At 39.6% G+C, this 22,415-nt stretch overlaps 3 protein-coding genes across 4 annotated transcripts; 2 read left to right on the top strand and 1 right to left on the bottom strand.

Annotated features, from left to right (window-relative positions):
* On the top strand, positions 553 to 1,859 carry LOC110434585. Its single transcript, XM_021458893.1, has one exon. It carries the CDS (start codon positions 902 to 904, stop codon positions 1,277 to 1,279), a length of 378 nt encoding a protein of 125 aa, XP_021314568.1. The 5' UTR covers positions 553 to 901; the 3' UTR covers positions 1,280 to 1,859.
* LOC110434617 lies at positions 2,296 to 7,330 on the bottom strand. The gene is made up of 4 exons (XM_021459002.1): positions 7,202 to 7,330; positions 3,311 to 5,065; positions 2,962 to 3,175; positions 2,296 to 2,825 (listed from the first exon to the last, which is right to left on the bottom strand). Exons 1-4 carry the CDS (start codon positions 7,328 to 7,330, stop codon positions 2,497 to 2,499), a joined length of 2,427 nt encoding a protein of 808 aa, XP_021314677.1. The 3' UTR covers positions 2,296 to 2,496.
* LOC8076119 (MADS-box protein ZMM17) lies at positions 15,233 to 18,620 on the top strand. 2 transcript variants are annotated; one of them, XM_021460429.1, is made up of 8 exons: positions 15,233 to 15,241; positions 15,549 to 15,835; positions 17,163 to 17,232; positions 17,335 to 17,496; positions 17,583 to 17,624; positions 17,702 to 17,743; positions 17,870 to 18,190; positions 18,309 to 18,620. In XM_021460429.1, exons 2-7 carry the CDS (start codon positions 15,648 to 15,650, stop codon positions 18,143 to 18,145), a joined length of 780 nt encoding a protein of 259 aa, XP_021316104.1. In that variant the 5' UTR covers positions 15,233 to 15,241; positions 15,549 to 15,647; the 3' UTR covers positions 18,146 to 18,190; positions 18,309 to 18,620. The 2 variants fall into 2 exon arrangements, with proteins under 2 accessions (XP_021316104.1, XP_002453370.1); XM_002453325.2 differs by lacking the exon at positions 15,233 to 15,241 and having other exon boundaries at positions 15,333 to 15,835; positions 17,870 to 18,141.

Here is a 22,415-nt window from a genome sequence, read left to right as displayed (position 1 = left end):
TTTGTTTTGCAAACTTTTTTGAACTAAACAAGACCTTGGTCTGAGGCTCTAGGGCTCTGGGCGACTCGCCGTCTCCGCGTCTGCCAGGCAAAGTGCCCATCACTATTCACTAGCAGCACACCACGGCACCACCATTGCAGATTTACCCAAGCTATGCAATGCAATTAGAGACACTAGTATCCCGGTCCGATTGATGGACACTGATGCGCCCCTCTATCTTGTTTAGTTCCTCTCCAAAACCTTAAATTTTTTAAGATTTTCTGTCACATTGAATCTTTGAACACATGCATAAAACATTAAATATAGACAAAAACAAAAAACTAATTACACAGTTTGTTGTAAAACGAATCTTTTAAACCTAGTCAGTCTATAATTAAACAATAGTTGTTACATATAAACAAAAGTGCTACGGTGCCTAGGCCTTGTTTAGTTCCAAAAAATTTTGCAAAACAGGTACTGTAGCACTTTCGTTTGTTTGTGAAAAATATTGTCCAATCATGGATTAACTAGGCTCAAAAGATCCGTCCCATCAATTCCGACCAAACTATGAAATTAGTTTTTATTTTCGTCTATATTTAATACTTCATGCATACGTCTAAAGATTCGATGTGACGGGAAATCTGAAAAATTTTATAAAACTTTTTGGGAACTAAACAAGGCCTAGAGAATTTGGAAGGCCCATACACACACATACAACTCGTGAAATCCGTGACGTCCGACCGTCACGTAATCGGAGCGATTAGGTGGGCGTCCCTATAAATCACGGTTCACGGACACGGGGACACCCCACCCACCAGCAAGAACGCACTACCCCAGTCACACTACACTCCAGCGTCGCACACAGCCAGGAGCAAGCAACCGCATCAGGAGAGGAAGCAGAAGCCGGGAGCGGGGGAGGCGCATGGCGGAAGAAGGAGGCAGCTCCACGGCGGCGGCCCGGCGGGCTCCGCCGTCCGCGCCGCCGCCGTGCTGCGGGCTCGCGCGGCTGATGCGGCGCCTGCGGCGGCAGGGCAGGCGCGCGCTGTGCGCGGCCGCGGCCTCGCACTCGCACCAGCCGCGCCGCCACCGCGCGTCGGCGTCGTCGTCGTCGTGCCGACAGTACGACCCGCTCAGCTACGCGCGCAACTTCGACCTCGGCCGCGACGCCGACGACGCCGACGCCGACGCCGCGCGCATCTACTACGCCTGCTCCTTCTCCTCGCGCTTCGCGCTGGTCCCGGCCACCGCCGCCGCCTCCTCGTCCGCCGTCGGCGCTGCTCCGGTCGCCGCCACCAGCTAGTGCTACCAAATTAGATGATGCTAGAGTAGAATAGGCAGGGTTGAGTCGTGCAGCATCCTCTTCTTGTTCCTGTAAACCAAGGGGGAAGGGAGCATGATTGATTGTGTATATACAACAAACCGCGCCGAGCATCCGTGCGTTTTTTTTGTCGTTCTTGGTTTCTTGTCACACTGGCAGTTTACTACTCTTGCTCCAGCTACTTTGGTACTCTGTTTCAATCAACTTTCAAGATTCATCTCTTCGACTGTTGCTGTGTGCAAAAGAAATTCTGAACTCTGAGCTGAAGCAGCGCTGCCTGCAACTGCAATAAACAACTGATGAAAACTTTGGGGGCTCATGTGCACAACGGTGTTTGAAAAGATGTTTCTTCTTTTGAGACGAATTGTCGAACAAATCTGCCGAGGCAAAAAGAGAACAGTGGCGGGGAATGTGGAGGAACAAGAACAACACAAGGCCACACCGGCTCAAATGTTCGGTTTTAGGATGTTAGCATAGACTATACATAATTTATAACTCTATACTACGATCTACAATTTTGTTGTTGATAATTTCTTTCATTTAAGATCGTTTAGAGGCTCAATTTGTTTTAAGTTCTTTATTTTGAGTGTTTTTTATTTTCTCAAACAACCGTGGATGTTGATATAGTCTATAAAAAATGGTTTAGCTCTAAATGTGCCCTGCAGATTTGTAGTTAACATTTTCATCCGAGATCATCATTATTGAAAGTGGGAACATGAAAGGTAATTTTGCAGTCCTGTTATGATAAGAAATTAGGGAAGGCCAATAATCTTGTCTTCTTTACTTGTGTATCGGTCTTGTGTATGTTCTTTTGAGGATATATAAGTGTCTTCTGATTTCACTTGTTCAAGGTAATCGTATGTTTGTTCCGTGTTAAATGGAAGTTTCTGTGTTTGTGATATTGAAATCGACCATGAAGATAAATGCTATGCTAATGAGCTATATCACAGCTCAAGTTGCTCTAATACGAATTTGTGCTTAAGATGAAATTGATGGAATTTTAGAAGCAAGCATCTTTCCCCAATCCATCTCAAGTTGGTACACAGACATACACATAAAAATGTAAACACTGAGATGCTAAATTTTAAATACAACCCTACCAAGAAAAGGGCATCAGCATGTATCTATTTGTTTTATGCTGTTACATTCACTTTGTCTCATTGTCCTAAATTTGTAACACCTTTTTTCTTTTTCATCGTCTAATAAAAATCCGGCAAAAGCTTTTTGCCGTCCTTCGAAAAACTTTGTCTCGCCCTTCTAATTTCATCTCCCCAGTTCAGATTCATTAAACGAGCAGTCCTGTTCATAGCTTGGATAAACTTGGTGTCTCTAACTCGATCGAAATAGATGTAGTCCTCTGTAAGTATGCCCACCGGACAAGCTATAAGATTCCCGTGACTGATGATTCGTGCATTGGTGATAGCATGACTCCCCAAAGCCATCTTCTCAAAATCCATGTCGCCTCCACAGAAATTCTGAGTTGGATGCAGAATCCTAGTCCCTTCAGACTCACAGTAACAGCAACGAGCTTTTTGGAAGAAAAAAGAAAACATGAGAAGAATTAATATTGAGCTTTAGCATATAGAAACATAAGGATTAAATTCGTATTTTAAGAAAATGCCTTAAAATATGAGATGTATCTGGTGCAGTAATTAAATACATACCATTTTCTGAGAGACTTAACACAGGCTGACAAAACGACCAGTGATGCTCTTTATCTCCATCTTCATTACTGGCTTGGGCAAAAAATAGGGTAAGACTTCCATCTTTTGGTTTCGCCCAAAAATTCACATGTGAATATGGGTGTCTTAAATCCCTGAATTTTTTTTTGCCCACACTTCCATTCACAGTGCAAATGAAACTGAGTTCATAGTGCTCCTACAGTCACACATGTAAAATAAATAAATAAATAAATAAACAAACACATAGGCAATCTGGTGATATTACAAGATAAACAAGGTGAAAAGGTGAATTTACTCAGAAGTCCTTAGTAAGAGTAGAAGAGGACCTAACCTTAGTTTGCTCATTATATTTCTGCAATATAACTTCCAGTTTTCCACGAACAAAATTCTGTTGAGAGAGAAAGTTCTCTTCATAGCTTGAAACAATTTCGAAGGCGTCCTTTGTCAGTTCATCCACTGCCTCCAGTGATTCATAAGCATAGCTCGTTGAAGATGACAACAATGCAGAGAGTTGAAGAATATTGCTGGAAGAGAGTGTTTGTGTAGTCATCAGTTCATTTACAGCAGCCTGCACCATAGGAAGCGATTCCATCGCAAACTTCACATATGCCTCAGGTTCAGGATGATATGATGCACCTGCAGCAGCTTTATAAGCAGCAGCATCACAGCAAGTTGTGTCGAATCCATCCTGCCTTGCCATCCCAATTGCTTGAGGAAGTTCCAGATTACTCTTGAGTAAATAAACCATTGCATCATGTTCACTCAGGTTACAAGTACATGCAAGCAACAGGTGGATGAGACCATCCAAGGACCGAGACTCAGCACGTATAAGGATCCGAGTGCAAATCATGTCGAGCTTGAATTCTTTCGGTGCAGGGAATGCAGTGTCATACCAGATAGTATTGACAATGATGTTGAAGATAGGATTGAATGGACCATAACAGTAACCAGCCTTGAGGAGGCCACGGTGGTGTCGACTCTGGAAATCTTCAATTGGCAGATGAGAAATTGCTTTGAGATATACAACATGGATTCTGTCAAGAAGAAGGCCTCGCAGTGATTGCATCGGCATGGGTGAAATCCTCATCTCATACTGATGATACCTCATAGCAGCAAGATCCATATGATCGTCCTTGAACTTCTTCATCCTGAGTGGCTTCTCCAGCAGTCCAGACATCTTTGCCACGTCTTGAACAGAGATGCTGCGGCGGCCTTCTGTGGACAGAATTTGGGTGAGGTGAGACACTAGCGCAGCCGAGCCGGTGAGGAACGCATCAACATTGGGCAGCCTCGCTGACAGAGCAGCGCATTTGAGAGCCATCTTGACGGCAAGTGAGTTGATGCAGAATTCGTCCTTGCGACCATGGCAGCGATCCAGCTCGATCAGGCGGACGGCGACGAGGAGATCGGCTCGGGACAAGCAGAGGTACCGCAGCGCATCCCAGGTGGGAAGGTAGCGGTAATACGATGTCAGGAGAGTGACCAGGCCTTCCAGAGAGCGCTCCGCGATGGTCCGTGCCTCTGGAGGAGAAGGGACGTCGCCGGCGACAATCTTGGAGAGGATCTCGACCCGCGCCCCTACGTCCCGCGAGGGCTTCCGCTTCCCGGCGACCGCGACGTCGGGCTCGACGCCCTCGTCGGAGAGGGAGCAGAGGGTGTTGGCGATGATGTTGGTGACGGGGTCGCCGAAGCCGAAGCAGACGCCGGCGTCAAGGAGGCGCGGGCCAAGCACTGGGATGCGCTCCAGCGGCAGCGCGTCGAGCGCCTCCGCGTAGTATCCGTACATGAATCGTAGAATCACGCGTCTGTTGCGAGCCATGCCCACCCGCGAGCCGTCGGATACGTTCGTGCTAGCGCCGTCTCCGTCTCCGTCGCCGTCGCTCCCGCTGCGCCTCCATCGGGGGCTGCTACAGTCCGCCCATTCGGACCGGGGCCACCGTCCGGCAGCTTCCCGCCTATTTTTCCCGCCGCTTGTATCACATGCAAATTTAATTAGCAGCTGGCAGAGGTAGCCTACGGTAGACAGAGGTAGTATGCATAAAGCTAAAGTTGTCATATCTAGCTGGCCCACCACAATCAATTCAGCCTTCAGCTCATGCACGTGATTTTTAACGAAACAAAAAAAAAAGTCATAACTACTAAACCAAATATTAAAATTAAATTTCGATTTGACCATCGAGTTCCTTACAATAAATCCTTCAAAACAAAAAAATAGAATATATTTAGATAACTTTTTTTAACGAACATTTATTTTATAAAGATAGAATATTTTTATTTATTTATCAGAAATGATGTTCTAAGTTCAAAAAAATAATGTTCTATCTTTGTAAGAAGAGTGTTCGTTCATAAAACTGGTATTATAATATACATAAAAATAAATATATAATAACATAAATAAAAATAATAAAATGTAGAGCAAAAACATAAGACAAAAAAATAAAACATGTTATAGAAAAAAATTAAAAGAATATCACATAGATGCTTTTTAAACATCCTAAAAATATGCTATAGAACACCACATGTATACTAAACTAACATTGTTAGAAATACCATAGAACATCATTTAATGCATTATAGAACATCACATATATATTATGTGAACACTAATAAAATACATCACATAACAACATATGTGTAGTAAGTGAACATCACTAAATATATCATAAAACATTACTAAATAAAATATAGAACATCACATATATTATGTGAACATTACTAAATACATCATAGAAAATAAAATGTATATTAAGTGAACATCACTAGATATATCATAGAACATTACTAAATACAATAAGAACATCGCATATATATTAAGTGAACATCACTAGATATATCATAGAACATTACTAAATACAATATAGAACATCGCATATATATTACGTGAATATCACTAAATACATACCACAGTATTATATGTTTAGTATGTGAACATAAAAAACACCATAGAACATCTCGTTTATAATTATTAGTAAAGAAACAAAGAACATTACATGCACAACATGCGAGCATCAAAATAATAAGAAAATAAAAAAAATAAAAGAAACATAAAATATAAAAAGTTAAAAGAGTATTAAAAAACATAAAACAAAAAAATAGTGAAGCATGAAAATATAAAATAAATGAAAAGGAAAAACTATAGAAAACATTAAGTAAAAAGAGAAAAAGAAAAAGAGAGAAAAAAGAATAAACATAAAAACAAAATTAAATGAAGTAAACAAAAAAAGAAATATGAAAACATAAAAAAAATCACATGAAACAAAAATAATAAATTGAAGCAAGGAAAGAAAAATAATAAGAAAAGGAAAGGAAAGAAAATAAAAAGCAAAAGAAAAAAATAAAGATAAACAATTTAAAAAATGAAAAGAATAATAAAAACACATAAAACAAAAAAAATAAAAAATAAATTAAGCACAAAAAGGAAATAAAAAGAAAAAATAAATGAAGCACAAAAAGAAAAGAAAAACCAAAAAAAGAAAATGGCACTTCGCCCATACGCCGAAAAACATAGGTTAGCCCATCGCCCGTGGACGACGGTCGCGAGACGGCAACAACAGTTTGTGGAGACACAAGGGCTAAATATAGTATAAATAAAGAATAATAATAATAAATTGAATGAAATAAATACAAAAAATAATATCGATCCACGCGCTTGTATGTAGATTTTTTAGTTTTTTTCTATATGTAACTAATATCAGTTGAACAACTACTACCCAACAGGATCATCCAGAGGCATTTGTTGTGCTTCCACCGCATGCATACCGCAAAAAACGATCCAATAAATACCTTCATAACTAACGCTATATTAATGTGTTGGTAAATAAAACAAAAAAATAATAATGAAGAAAGGAAATAGAAAGTAATAAGAAAATAAAATAAAATAAATAAATTGAAGCAGAAAAAGGAATAGAAAAATAAATAAAGAAAATAAAAAAGTAAAAAATAAAGATAAAATAAACATAGTAAAATAAAAATAAGATAAACAAAAAAAGTAAAAGTAAAATCAAATTGAAGCTATAAAAAGAAAATAAGAAAAAAAAGAACAGAAACAAAAAAATAAAGAAAATAAAAATACCAAGAAAAAAGGAAAAGAAACATAAAGAAAAAGAAAAAAAAGAAAACTAGACAACAGCGAATGAGAGGGAAAAAATAATAAAGAAAAAGAAAAGAAGATAAAATAAGGAAAAAAAGAAAAAATAGGAAACAAAAAGGAAAACATACGCACCTGGATGAAAACCGTCGCCCGTACATGCGAGTAGCAGCTGCTCGCGTCCACACGCGGGAACATCGCGCGGGAATCATCGGACCGAGACTCCCGTCCGAACGTTCGGACGGGAAGAATACCGGCCTCCATCGGGCCGCCATGATCGGGTTAGGGTGGATGTGGATCGCCGACGACTGGGTTTTATTATTCCTAGAAGAAGATTACGGACAGGACAGAGGGTCGGAGGCCCAACAAGTCCTCCAACAATTTGAAAACCGGATTGCAACAGGCCCAAATAAAGTTGAATTTGCGAGATAGTGCCTCCTCATATGAATTCAGTTCATCTTCTCAAAAAAAAAAGAATTCAGTTCCTTTTTTTTATTTAAAGTCCATTTGACCTCCTCCAACTATTGCCGTAGTCTAAATTTTCACCTCAAACTCTAAAATTAGACATCACACCGTGAACTCTCAAAATCATTCAAATTAACTTTTTTTGTTTGTAGGTGATTTTGTGTTTTTTAGTTAAAAATAGGTAAATACTTGATAAGGTTTTTAAACCACGTAAAATGTCTATAATCTTCTAAAAATTCTGAAAAACCCTAAATATAGATTGTGGATAAAATAAAATATTTAGAGCTCATGAAAATATATTTATTATGGCCTCCTTTTGTCCTAACTATTTTGCCTAGTGTTTGTGCTTGCAAGAAATTTTAATTATAGGTTATTCAACCCCCACATCATTGAGAAAAATCCCCTACTTAGCATTGGAATATGACGTGGTTCCTTATCTAGCATTGAAAGATAAAATCTTCAATATAGTATTGGGTTTATTTTTGGTTCCCTTTAATTTATAGCACCGTCGTTAGATGTGGCCTCCCTTGTTTTCATGTGCAACCCCATCACTGCGTTAATAGTTAAATCTTATTGCACATATTTTTTTTGACAATATTATTTTATTACAAAACTAAACATTTTTTGACAATACAAATTTTTTAGACCATGAATACTTTTTGGTCGTACAATTTTTGCACGACAATTCTTGATGTCCATTTATTAGTACGGTAAAGATCTTTCACACATCCTCTTGACAAAAACATTTGGCTAGAAAACCTAGCTATCGCCTCACACGTCAACCTACCATGGCTATAAGCATACTGCTTAAATTAGCATTCTAGCCACCGCCATGCTCCACCTTACACTATATTTTCTTCAAACCACTTGTGTGTTGCTCAACACCTTGTAGATGCACGCTCCCACACCTTTAGGTGATATTACACATATTGTCTATGTGACATGACTTAGTAGTGTTAGACATCTAGTTTTAAGTGAAATATTAAATTTGTAAGCAGGAGGTCTTACTTCTGTGGTTAATGCAATCATTGATGTTGTCAGGCTATACGGTTGCATATACCAATTTGCTAAGTCTTCACTACTTGAGAACCTTAACTTATGGAAGATAAAGTATGTATGTATTCATGTCTTAATTTGTGTCGCCTTAAACACGATGATGTTGTGTAGGTTGCCTCTAATACTAGTGGATCTACTAGTATCTGTGATAGCTATCATTTTTAAGAATTTGTTTATTACTTCATCATCTCATAAATATTACTTCAACAAATACCAGCTCTGAGATGGTACTGTTTATTACTAGTCATTGCTAATGATACTTTTGTCATTGCTATAAATTATATAAAATAAGAGAAACTAATGGTCATAGTCTGATCTTGGAGACAACACCAACTCAAATCACGTCTCCTATTTTGAGAAACTAATGGGGATAGAGAGAGAGATCGAGTAATAATCTGAACTATCATTTGAGTGCTTTGATATTATTAACTTTATAAGTTTTTACTCTCTGAATTTGTATCAAAAGTAGATAGCTAGGATAAAGAATCTTGACGAGCGTGTCATCATCAACTAAAGAAAGGGAAAGTTGTTGAACACTTAAACTCTATGGTCAGCTGGTCTACCACTTTCATGCGTCAGCTATATGGCGAGAGGCAGTTTCTTTTCACTATCATCAGTGCATAAATGGAAACCATCACCTTTCTATCTGTGCACAACATGCAGAGTTGCAGACAGTCATGAGTACACAAATCTAAATTCGTGTTTGGGTGTGAAATAAGCAGGTGGCCGATCATAAGTGGGTAAGAATGCACAGCAGTACTCAGATTTACTTTTGGTTACTGCAAGATTTTCTAATCAACTAGCATGTTTACACAGTTCTGATAAACCCAAGTTTTTGTGCTTGCTCAGATGTTTCAATTGTTTGCTCTTTGTGTGCATTTATATGTGTTCAGAAATACTTCAAACTTGAATAGGCAATTATGAAAGTGCATTAATATATTTTTCCCCCAAAAAATTACTTTGCCTTGCTAGTCGAGACACAAGATCTCCCACAATGGTAACTGCCTTGCTGAAGATACATCGGCATAAAATTAGTTAGCAATTAATTTGTTTCTTCTCTTAGACCACGAATTGGTTAGCCTAGGAAAAGATTTCATGCACTCATATAGTTGGTTTCTCAAAATATGATGAAAAATAGTTCAAACAAATGGATAATGTTCTTTCCTTTTCTTTGTTCGTTTTTGGGAAGAACCAAGTGCACAATTATTTCGTAGTTGCATATATAGCTCAAGAATACATATATATGGATGCACCTATAAATAAAGGAAACATTGAAGTTTAACCACACATTAATAACATACTCCCTCTGTCTCTGAACAATCAACTTCTAGAGTTATCATAAATTAAAAAATTAAGTTTCAATAAATTTCATAAAAGAAGACTAATATTTTTATTATAAAAAATTAGTATAGTTAGGTACAACATAAAACATATTTTTTATATACTTCTTCTGCTGTAGTTGTTAGTATTACTTTGTATAAGATTAATCAAGCTTAATTAAGAAAGTTTGACTTAAAACAACTCTAAAAGTTGATTTATATATCCAGAAGCAGTGCACAAAGCCTAGATCACATCATGTATGCAGACACGATGTGATATATCTCCTTTTTATTATGTCTAGCTAGGATTTTTGCCATAGTACGTCAATCCACTTAAAACTCGCAGAACCCAACAGATTTGAGTACATATGACGAATGAATATTGACTCTGGCTTGCCAAGCCATCAAGTGGAGTCGTGTAGATCGCCCTAATGACTCTTGGACAGAAAAAAGAGGATTGCTTCCTAAAGACTAACTAAGAAGAGGCTTTGCCAAAAAATGAGGACATGATAATGCAAGGTGAAAAGCATGTCCAACTTCCATGTTTAGCCTTTTCTTTTTGAAAATGGTACTTGGGTGTAAACCTGTCACTGTATTTATGCAACTGAATCAGTTTATAAACCAAAAAGAAAATACCCTGTCAGGATTTTTTTTCGCTAGGGAAAAGAACGATCTGGAGTAGTGTTTGTCATTAACAAAATGGGCGATTCACAAATAAAATATATAAGAGGGTTAGAGAAGCTTAACTTTGATATATAAATAAAAAGGAAATGTCCTCGAAAAGAAGTGGAGTTGATGTTAAAATATATGACAATGATCTGATCTAGCCACACAAATTTGCACGGGCCACTCAATTACTAGTTGAACGCACATATATATACAAGTGCTATTCTACACCCTAGGTGTAGAATACTATTCTACACCAAAGTATTATACTGAACAAATTTCAGTATTGTTCAGTACCCGTGTTTCAGTATTATTTAGTATTTCGCGGTCCTAGATGTACGACTGGATGATACTGAACGTTGTTCAGTATTGCTCAGTATTTTTTCTTTTCAGTTTTGACTTACGGTGTAGAATAGCGCTGCCGTATATATATATATATATATATATATATATATATATATATATATATATATATATATATATATATATATATATATATACACACACACACACACACACAAAGAATAATCAAAGCCAACTATCTAGTTTTTTTTAGATAATGGTGCATACTATCTAGTAGCTATGAGTTTCTTTTTCCGTGGCCAGATCTCTCTATTTACACACACAGAACCTGACAAATGACACATGTGTATGAATATGGTCCCTAACTAGCCGAGCCATCATGTGGATCGATATCAGAGGTCACTCAAATGATTCCTGGACAACAAAAAAGAAAAGGAAAAAAGGTTCATCCCTGCCAAAACTATAACTATATATATTCTATTGATTGAAATTTCCTCATTGCCAAAACAGGAGCAGTGCAGGGCCAACCCCACCATGCATGCATGCATCTGAACAAAGGAGCCATATGGAGTCCCCATCAAGTAAGCAAGCGCAGTTCAATGCGGTATAGCAGCTAGGGTTTTCTCGGTGTCACCTTGCCACAAACGGGAAGCGTCGCCGTGTCTGCCTCCCTCCTCAGCTCGTGGCTCCCTGCCGAGATCGGCAACGCGGGCGGGGCCACGCCGTCAGAGGGTGGTTACCAGCCCACATAATGCATGGACACGACGTCGACCTCGACGTCGACGTCGTCGTCGGCTCCATTGGCGCCTGCCTCTGCCTGCCTTTGCGTTGCCTTGTGAGGCCATGCAGATCGGTGCTTGCCGCGCGCAAGCTCACACACCTCGATCAGCTAGCAGCCCCCCTCACTGCACAAGCTGCTGCAAAGGATCATGATTAGTTTTGCAGTGCTGTCCTGCAGTGCAGGTGCGCTCCGATCGGATCCTGTTATCCCATACATGCATATATAGGATCGAGCTATAGCCTCTCAAGAATTAGCTAGCCTGCTTGCATCGTATATGTTTCGCGTTCTGAAACTGAAAGAGTGTATATATATATATATGCGTCACAGGGGCTCGTGCATCTGTGCAGGAACGAATCATGGAGTCAAGGGCCAAGGCTCAAGACATAGTATGTACATGCTGCAGTCTGCAGAGATGTGAGAGAAGCATATGTACATATACAAGCCTGGAGCTAGCCCTGGACTGGTGGTCATGCTCATCATTTTGGTATTCCTTACGCGCTTTGACTCGCTGGGTGGCTCAAACAATTCAAAACTCCCTTACTCCTGGTTAAGGCACATGCATCGCAGGCGGCACTGTGGTAATTCAAGGAAAAGATTAGTAGCTATACACTAGTATCTTTCTGTATAAGAATGAAGTCCATTTGACCCTCCTGTAACTTGTCTTCTAAGTCTGAAAACCCTCGAAAAACCAGAAATCCTACTTTTGTTCAGTACATTTGGTTGTCCTTTTTAAGTTCCAAAAATAATTCATGTGTAAACACTCGACGATAACTTTTTTAAACAACACAAGAAGTATATATTTAAGACTCCAAAACAGTCCAAGAAAAATCCTAGAGACATATTAGTACAAGATACACCAAAATAAAATATTTGTAACTCATGAAATTATCTTTAAAAGCTTCTAAAAATTAGATTGTGCTATAGAAAATATGGAACATGTATTAAAGATTTAGAAAACTAACAAAACACATTCTAATCAATGTCTAAATACATTCTGAAAAAAAATTTAAAAACCATGAGATGCAACCAACCTGAATGCAACTAGACTATTGTATCTTGCATTCACGCTGGTTGCATATCATGTTTTTTGTTAGACATCGGTTAGAACTTTCTGGAGATTTTCCTTTTTTCCCATTTCCCTAGACTTCAATCCAATTTTCAAAAACTTCCAAAGATATAGTTTCATGAGCTCTAAATATTTCATTTAAGTGTATATTGTCCTAATATGAAACTAAACTATTGTATCCTGCATTCATGCTGGTTGCATATCATGTTTTTTATTGTCAAAAGATTTCAAAATGTGTTTAGACATCGTTTAGAACTTTCTGGAGATTTTTCTTTTTTCCATTTCCCTATACTTCAATCTAATTTTCAAAAGCTTCCAAAGATATAGTTTCATGATCTCTAAATATTTCATTTGGGTGTATCTTGTCCTAATATGCAACTAAACTATTGTATCTTGCATTCACGCTGGTTGCATATCATGTTTTTTGTTGTGAAAAGTTTTTAAAATGTGTTTAGACATCGGTTAGAACTTTCTGAAGATTTTCCTTTTTTTCCATTTCCCTAGACTTCAATCCAATTTTCAAAAACTTCCAAAGATATAGTTTCATGAGCTCTAAATATTTTATTTGGGTGTAACTTGTCCTAATATATCTCTAGGTTTGTTTTCTCAGATTTTTGGTGGCTTGAATATATTTTTTGTGGTTTGAAATTTGAAAATCTTAACTAGTATTTATTATATATTTGTTTTTTAGACAAAAAAATTGACGTAGCTAAAAATCACCCTAAAATCACTTTTAACTGATGTAGGGGTCTAGTTTTTGAGCTGAGAGGGGTTTTCAAGATTTAGCGACAAGCTAGGGGATCAAATAGACTGAACTAATGTAGGGGGGTAATTTATCACTTTCGATGGACTAACTAGATTATGATGGAATCATAAATCATTGAAGGAAAATATAATTGTTAAAATATTAGATATATTGCATTGAGCCTTATGGGCTGATTATATAGGGTACATAGGACTATGGAAGCCCGCGGGTGGAGCTTTTAGGAACTGTTTGGCTTCCATACCATGAAGGGAATATAATTGGTAAAAAATTGGATATATTGCATTGGGGCTCATGGGCTGATTATATAGGGTACATAGGACTAACACCTCATATGGGTACACAATGCGGTACTATTTCTATTTACTCTAACAATCATAAAATGCATATTGACTTTCGATATCTTACATAAAATTGATCCACCGGTTTCCTAATCTACATGCATGCATGCCAAGCTCACAAGCAGCCTAACAAATTGCTCAAAAAACTAGCCTAATAAACACCATTCCGCTTTTCTTTCCACGAGAAGTTGGTCAATGGTGGCAAGAAGAAAAAAATATGGTCACAACATTGCCAATAGTTGTATGGATAACATGGATGAGTTACCAGTCCACTAGCATCCATGAGGTCTCACAGTTTGGTTGGGAAGGTTTAAAGAACCACTGGGTGTCCGACCTATATGATTGCTTGAGGCAACAACATAGCAAACATGAATCAGATGATACTTTAAGAAAAAACAAGTTAACTGTGGATATATGTCACAAAAGGCCCAAGATTATTCTATTTAAATTTACAAGAGGTTCAAGACATTGAACAATATATGTGAGAGATTTGGATGTACTGGTTTTGTTAGGAATCAGACTCACCAAGAGAAATGTGAAGGTTACTTTTTTTCCCCTGAAAATGCGGGAGAGCTACATTTCATTATTATATTAAGAAGAAAAAACTGAAGGCTATCTTTATTCGGCTTCGACACAAACTGAAGTCACGGGATATTGAAGTGGTAAAAATAAAAGGAAGGCGAGAGTGCGAGACAACAATAGCTTTAAGACAATGAATTGATTGGAGATAGTTATATGGGATTTATGCTAATATAAAATTTCAGGCGGTACCGGTTTTTCCGGAAAAGTTCATTCCTTAGAGCAAGTCTTGGCAAGCGGTGGCTGTTTTGCGCGCCCGTAGATAACAGTAGCCTTTTTCCTTTCTTTTATTTTGTTGTTTTCTTTCCTCTTTTTTGGGTGTGTATATGGTTTTTTTGGTTTAGGTCTCTTTTTCCTTCTAACAAATTAACTCAGCAAAACTCTTGTTGAGTTTTAGTGTGAGCGCCATGAAGAGAATACATTTAGAATAAACAAATAACAAACTATTTTAAAAATTATTTTCTACTCCAAATAGTACAATAAAAAAACATCTAGTTATATGCTTTTTGTGCAAGCCACCTTACTAGTTTAATTTATATTATTTACTTGATAAATCCATTCCAAAATAGATATGAAAAGCATTAATAACTATATATATTTAGCCAATCTGCAGCAAGAAATGTATATTAATAACTGGTAGAAAAAAAATGGCATGTTGCGCTGGCCTCACAGTTAAAAGATCAAGTGTTACTGCCGACGAGAAGTAACACTGGTTAGGCAGGCAGGCAGGCTGGCCACACCAGCAGTACTCCAGCACTTTGCCACTTACTCTCCTTCTATATATGTCTCTCCTTCTGCCCCTCCTGACTTTGCCTTTCAAGCAAGCGCCTCACAAGGTATGCACACATAGCTTTGCCCTCTCTCTCTCTCTCTCTAGCTACCTCCATCTCCATCTACTCCTCTGTGATTATTTCAAGAAAAGGTAGCCTTTTCTAGTTCTTCATCCTCCGCAATGCAATTAGATAAATTTTCTACTTCTGATTGTGCCCTTTTATTAGGTTTTCTTTATGTGACTGCTAGTGCTAGCTTCATTTTGCATATCCGTCATGCTACTAATAATCCCAATCAAGATTCAAGTTGTCCATCCAGTACTAGCGCGTTAACCCTTTGTTTGTTTGCGTCATTAATTCCTCGATCATGTAGCAAAAGCGAGCTTGCAGCCTGATCTCCAAGCAGCTAGCTGGCTATAGCGAGAGACCGGCGCGTTGTTGCTTCGGATCGACCGGCCGGCCGGAGATCGCCATGGGACGCGGGAAGATCGAGATCAAGCGGATCGAGAACTCGACGAACCGGCAGGTGACCTTCTCCAAGCGCCGGGGCGGGCTGCTCAAGAAGGCCAACGAGCTCGCCGTGCTGTGCGACGCGCGCGTCGGCGTCGTCATCTTCTCCAGCACCGGCAAGATGTTCGAGTACTGCAGCCCTGCCTGCAGGTTAGTTATTATGAGCGGGTGACTGATCTTGTTTTATTCTGTTCTTCTCCCCAGTACCCATCAGATCTCATCAGTGTTGCTCTTGCATGCGTGATTCTTGATCTTCATCCTGATGATGAACTGCCGAAATGATCGATCGGTTTCTTGTTTCTCCAACAGATGCCTTTTTTTTCCCAGGCTTTTCTACCTTGTTTTAGGGCTTTGCAGAAACAATCAGTTACTGACCTTTTAGATTTTCCCTTGGTTCTTTCTGGCTCAAGAATTCCAGATTGTTTCACTTGTAGTGTGCAAATCGATCTCATGCATGATTTATTTCCCCTTCTTTTTGGTTCTCTTTGCCTCTTTAATTTGATGTAATTGCTGTTTCTTCAGTACTCTGGATGTACAAAATATATATCTCCTGATGTTCTTTGTTGAATTGCAAAGAATTCATGGCCAAAGTAGGTATAGGTATAATTATAGAATCCGCCTAGCGAGCACTTGAGTGTTTTGAGGCCCAAAAAATACTCGAATTTTTTTACCATTGATATGGTCATCCAACGGCTCACGGCTCTCATCCTAAACCTCCACCTCTCCTTCCTCCTCCTCCGCCGCCACCGCCCTACCGCAGCACGGTAGGGTTTCGTTAGAGCTCTATGCCCACGATGGCCTCCTCCTTCCCCTCCCCCCACCGGAGTTGGGAAGAAGAGGAGAGGAAGAGAAGGAAAAATCGTGTGTTGCCGGTTGCCAAAATTATTTAGTACTAATGCATCATGTATACCCTTTTCATTAAAATTTCTTGAGAAGTACTTGTGCACTTGTTTCCACTCTAAGAGTTGTAGAGTTATCCTTCTTTTAACTAAGAATAATTTGGTGGTATGTCACAACTGACAAGATCTGCATATGCATGATCTTATATGTCCTTAAGTAGCAATTAATCTAGAAAAATATGCTAGTTACCTTTGTGTTCTTGGCCAGCACGAGCTCGTGAGTCGTGATACATGAGTGAAGTGGTTTATTAACATGTTATTGCAATCATATCAGCACCGAGCCACTGACATATAAGTATTAATTAGATCATAATGTGTACTATAATTTCTTGGCTTGTGAACTAAAGTATCCTATGGATGCAAATCCTGAAATCCCAGATCCATATGTTGATACTATCTAGCCGTTAAAATCACAACAAAGCAAAACGATCAAATTCCTCAATCGAGTAATTTCTCAGTATATACCTTACAGAGATTTATTAGTTATTAGAAGACACAGATGCTTAGCCATGATAAGAGTATGAATTACTAATTCTCTGACATGGATATGTGTTTGTTTTGATGTTTGGCAAATCCAGCCTGAGGGAGCTTATTGAGCAGTATCAGCATGCTACCAACAACCACTTTGAGGAGATAAACCATGATCAGGTGCAACACTAGCTGGCTTGACCACAAATAAACTAATTAAGCAGTAATTTAACTGCCGTTTATATATGCATTCATGCTAAGTGTCAATCAAGTTTTATGCAGCAAATATTACTGGAGATGACACGGATGAAGAACGAGATGGACAAGCTGGAGACTGGCATCAGGAGGTACACTGGCGACGACCTCTCCTCACTCACCCTCGACGACGTCAGCGACCTCGAGCAGCAGCTCGAGTACTCTGTCTCCAAAGTCCGTGCAAGAAAGGTGTACTGCTAGTTCAACTCTTGCAGTTATATATTTTGCTGCAGTAGAACAGCAACTGATCATGTCTGATTCCTGTACTCTTGCAGCATCAGCTCCTGAATCAACAGCTTGACAACCTGCGTCGCAAGGTATGACAATCCAATAGACGACGTCGTACGCGTGCATGATCGTGTAGTTCTGAATGCAATTGATCAATGACTGACAGGAACAAATCTTGGAAGATCAGAACACCTTCCTGTACCGCATGGTAGGGCAATCAAGAAAATGTTTACTTGTGTTCTTCAAGCTTGACTGTCGTACGTTGTTCTCTGTACAATACGACATGCATGCATAATCGGCATGTGCACTTGTGTTGTTGTTGATTCTTCGTCAGATCAACGAGAACCAGCAGGCGACATTGACCGGCGAGGTGAAGCTGGGGGAGATGACGGCGCCGCTGGCGATGCTGCCACCGCCGGCGGCGTTCACGCACTCCACCTACTACGGCGGGGAGTCATCGTCGGGCGGCACGGCACTGCAGCTGATGTCGGCGGCGCCGCAGCTGCAGCACGCCGACCTCGGGTTCCGGCTACAGCCGACGCAGCCCAACCTGCAGGACCCGGCGGCGGCGTGCGGCGGCCTCCATGGCCACGGCCTGCAGCTGTGGTAAGCTAGCCCAGCCAGACATGTGCACACATCTGATCTCACTCATCAGGTGTGTATACAACTATATATTTGTATACATGTATTGTTCTACGCGTGTCAAAAAGTTTTGGTGCTGTCTAGCTTGACGATCATCCTACAAATCGCTGACAAGCTTTTCTTTGCTGCAGATTAACTCCGATCTGATCCATTGGGAGGACTGTCAATCTGTCACACTGTGGAAGAGGATGGGAGAGTTTGAAGGTCTCAAAGCTCATCATCATGCATAACATAATTGCATATGTTAGTTTGTCATTTGAACAGTTTTATATATGCATGCAATCTCTGGATAATTCATCAGTTATGTATCTAATTAAGATAGGTTCATAGACTCCTGTTGATCTGTGCAATGGCGGTAACAATAGTTATTAAGCTCTAATCTAGTATTTAACCAAATCATGGAGTTGGAGTTAATAATAAGCCTAATCGTTCGGATGTCTGTATATGTGCTGATGATGAGCTATTGATCATGCATGCATGTGTATGAAATGGCGCATAACTTTGAAGAAATCTATCGCAAATTAGCATGTGATGGGCTGAACTTTATTGCAAGAGAAACTAACATTATTTACAAAGAGGGCTAGAGAGCCTCAAACCCTCAAGTAAAGAGAGATTAGGCGAGAGCGGAAAAAAAAAGAGATCACAACTTCCTCATGCATGCTATAGATCGATCGAGTAGAGGTTATTGACGCCCTTCTTCCTCATGCATGCTATATAGAGAGAGGGGATTGAGGGCTCTTGAGTTTTGACACCCTTCTTCCTCATCATACTTGATTAAACCACAATTAATCTAGAATTTGATGCTGAATTTTACGTTGATGCATTGGAACATCAGATCAGATCGAGTACAGCTAGTTACGTACGGTTGGAGCATCAGATTAAACCAATATATATAGTATTTTCGTTTTGTCTTTCTTATGGGGGTTGGTACGTGCATATATTATTTCTCCTGGTACGTACACCAATATATATAGTATTTTCGTTTTGTCAAGAAAACTCTCTCTACCTTCCACATTAACTAAACATTGCAACTTTCACTTTTATTTGTGTACTTAAAATATTATAAAGCCTATTAGAAAATGATGGCACATGGGTTCTTAAAAATATTACTTCCTTCTCTAAATTATAAGACATTTTGATTTTTCTGGATACATTTCTTTTGCTATGTATTTAGACACACTATATCTAAGTACATAACAAAAATGATGAATATAGAAAGGCTAAATTAAAATAGGGGAGTGGAATTTTTGCATGATATATAGACCTAAGAGCACCTCCAACAGATATGCTATCTTTGTTGTGTATGCTATATTTGGAATTTTTTAGGAAAAAATGAGCTCCAACAGGTATGCTATATGGTTTGCTAAAATACCAAGTTGGCTATCCCAGAATCTTCGCTCGGCATAGAAAGCAAACCTGCGCCGCTCGCCATCCCCGAAATCGCTCGCCACGTCTGCTTGCCCGCGCGCGCCCACAATCCTTCCCGCGCGCAGAGAAGAGTTTCCCGCGTGCTGTGAAGTTTCCCATCGTGGGGATCCAGATGGACCCGCGCAATTCCCCATCCCGTCCATCGCCTTGTCCTCTCACCCGCTCCTGCCACCGCCGCCGCTGCCGCTGGACAGCCGGAGCAGCTAATCGCGACTCGATCCGAATTACCTTTTTCCTCTTCACTGTGAGCCGCTTCCTCATAGACAGGTCGCTTCCTCCTAATCGCTACCCCACTGCACCGCTGGATCAGCTTCGTCATGGACAAGCTCCGTCGAGCGCCGGGGAGATCCCAACTGCTCCACTCTATTATCCCAACATCACGCAGATAGGAGCAGCAGGCGGATGGGTGCAGCATCAGGCGGATCGTCAGCAGTTGGGATGGGAGCAGCAGGCAAATGTGAGATCCCAACTGCGCCGGGGAGATTACAACTCGTCTTCGTCGATCCCGGCAGCCGTCGGATGGGAGCAGCAGGACTCAGTGGTGCTCCCTTGGTTGGAGAATGCGGCGCAAGGAGGCCAGCGACGACAAGTCCTTGCACCGAACAGTTCTGCTACTGCTTCGTCGAACCCATTCCTCGATGTGTGCTCCGGTGAGTCTAATTCAGTACGTATCTCTCAGTCTCTCACTGTCGTTTAGGAACTGTAGGGGGTCCATGCTCGATGGTTTAGTGTTTACAGTCTCAATAGTTTATAGTTGGCAGGGAGCTCATCAGCAAACAACAAAATGCTTCAAAACAACAGGTCTGAGTGTCAAGAATAATAAACCTTAGACAAGAATGATAAACCAACTAGTTTGACTTATTTTTAGTTCTATATACTTGAAGCAGCTTTGGTTTCCATCCAAAGAAAGTTCAGACTACTAGTACTACTAGCGCTGTACCATTGCTGGTTGAATGATGCACAATGGCAGCCGTAGGCAGTAGCACAGATCAATGTGAACTTGTGGTGTTCAAAATCAAAGCTGCAGTAGTACATCTAAAAATTAATTTTGAGAGAACTCTGTGTGAAATTTTCTCATAGTAGCACCTTCTCAGACTGCAGAATATTATAAGACTTAATTTGTATTACATCTGTGCAAACACATCTTCTCAATCTGCAGAAAATTATTAGGCTACATTTTATAATACATATGAGCAAGCACACCTTCTCAGTCTACAGAAAATTATTAGGCTTTAATTTGTACTATGTTTTGTTCCTTGTTCAGTTCATCATCTAATATATTCCTTGTGTTATGTTTTTACAGCCGAAATGGATTCAGGGAGACCTTTGACCGACATGATTATAGAAGGTTTCCCTCCAGGTGGAGTGTCTGACAATATCTCACCTCATAATGAAATACAAGCACGCGATGAGGTCCCTGCTGCCGTCAAAGGAAATAAAAGAAGGTCCAAAAATTTCACTATTAAAGAGGACGAGATGTTGGTGTCATCGTGGCTAAATGTGAGTTTAGATCCTGTGAGAGGAGTCAATCAATCAAAAGATACCTATTGGAAAAGAATACATAATTACTTTCATTCAAAAAAGGAATTTGAATCTGATTGCACACAAAGTTCTCTAATGAGTCGGTGGTCTAGTATACTACATGACTGCAACATATTTGCTGGTTGTGTTTCAAAGGTAGAGGGCCGAAATCAGAGTGGTGCATCTGTTGATGACAAGGTTAGATGACCTACCTTCACATCCTAATCTCCTATATGTTTTTGCTGAATCTCATGTGTCATCTTTGTTTCCCATTGCAGCAAGCAAACGCATTAACTATGTATAAGAATGAAGACCCATTCAACAGAACTTTTCAATACATACATTGCTGGAAAATACTCAAAGACCAATCTAAGTGGACGAATAGGCGCCAGCCAACTGGACCTCAAAAACCTTTCAGCAAAAAGCAAAAGACCACTGCTGATTCAACTCCTGCTGCTGATGTAGCAGACTATGTTGCTGAGACTGAAACCACAATAACCACAGTGGAGAGGCCTATAGGGACTAAGAAGGAAAAGCTAAAACTAAAGCAGCGTTCGAGCATTGAAGCTTTAGATTATTTATTGGCAAAGAAGAAAGAGGTGGATGCTGAGAAGGAGTTGAAGAAAAAAGAGAGGGAGTTGAAGAAAGAGGAGAGGGAGTTGAAGAAACAAGAGATGTGCCAAAAAGCCCTTACCTTGCAGGAAGAAAGGATAAAACTTGACAAAGAAAAATTTGATTTTGAGCAGGATCGAGAAGAAGAAAGAATTATAAATATTGATATGAGCAGGATGTCAACCAGACAGCAACAGTTCTACGATGATCAACAGAAGAAAATACTTGCAAGACGGCTTGGAAATTAGTAGAACCATGATTTTCAATTTTTTAGATTTGGGCATAGTGTGAGATATGTTTAATTTTCTGAAACATTTTAGTTCACAGCATATCGACTTGATTAATGTTCTTGCATGAACCTTGTTATCTATATTATTCTGTAAAGGAGCTGCTTTTGATGTTTGCACCATCACATATATTTGGGCTTGTGACACTGCATTTGCTCTCTGGAACCTACTGTAGCCTGTCCAACAATACATAGAAGTGCAGGTTGGACTGTCGGGCTATAGTGAGCGTTTCCACTGTTACCAACTAGTGTTGCAGGCTTTCTAGCAAAACATTCAGGTTTTCAATATAAATGAAAGGCAAGCCTGAAACTATTACAGTGTCTAATAAATCAAACAAAGAAGATAGGTCTGCAAATTAATACATAATGCCTTGATGTTGTGATAATGAAA

Source organism: Sorghum bicolor, chromosome 4 (genome assembly GCF_000003195.3).
Source record: "Sorghum bicolor cultivar BTx623 chromosome 4, Sorghum_bicolor_NCBIv3, whole genome shotgun sequence".
NCBI lineage: Eukaryota > Viridiplantae > Streptophyta > Magnoliopsida > Poales > Poaceae > Sorghum > Sorghum bicolor.
Note: the sequence above shows the minus strand (reverse complement) of the source record. Positions and strands in the feature narration are given on the sequence as shown.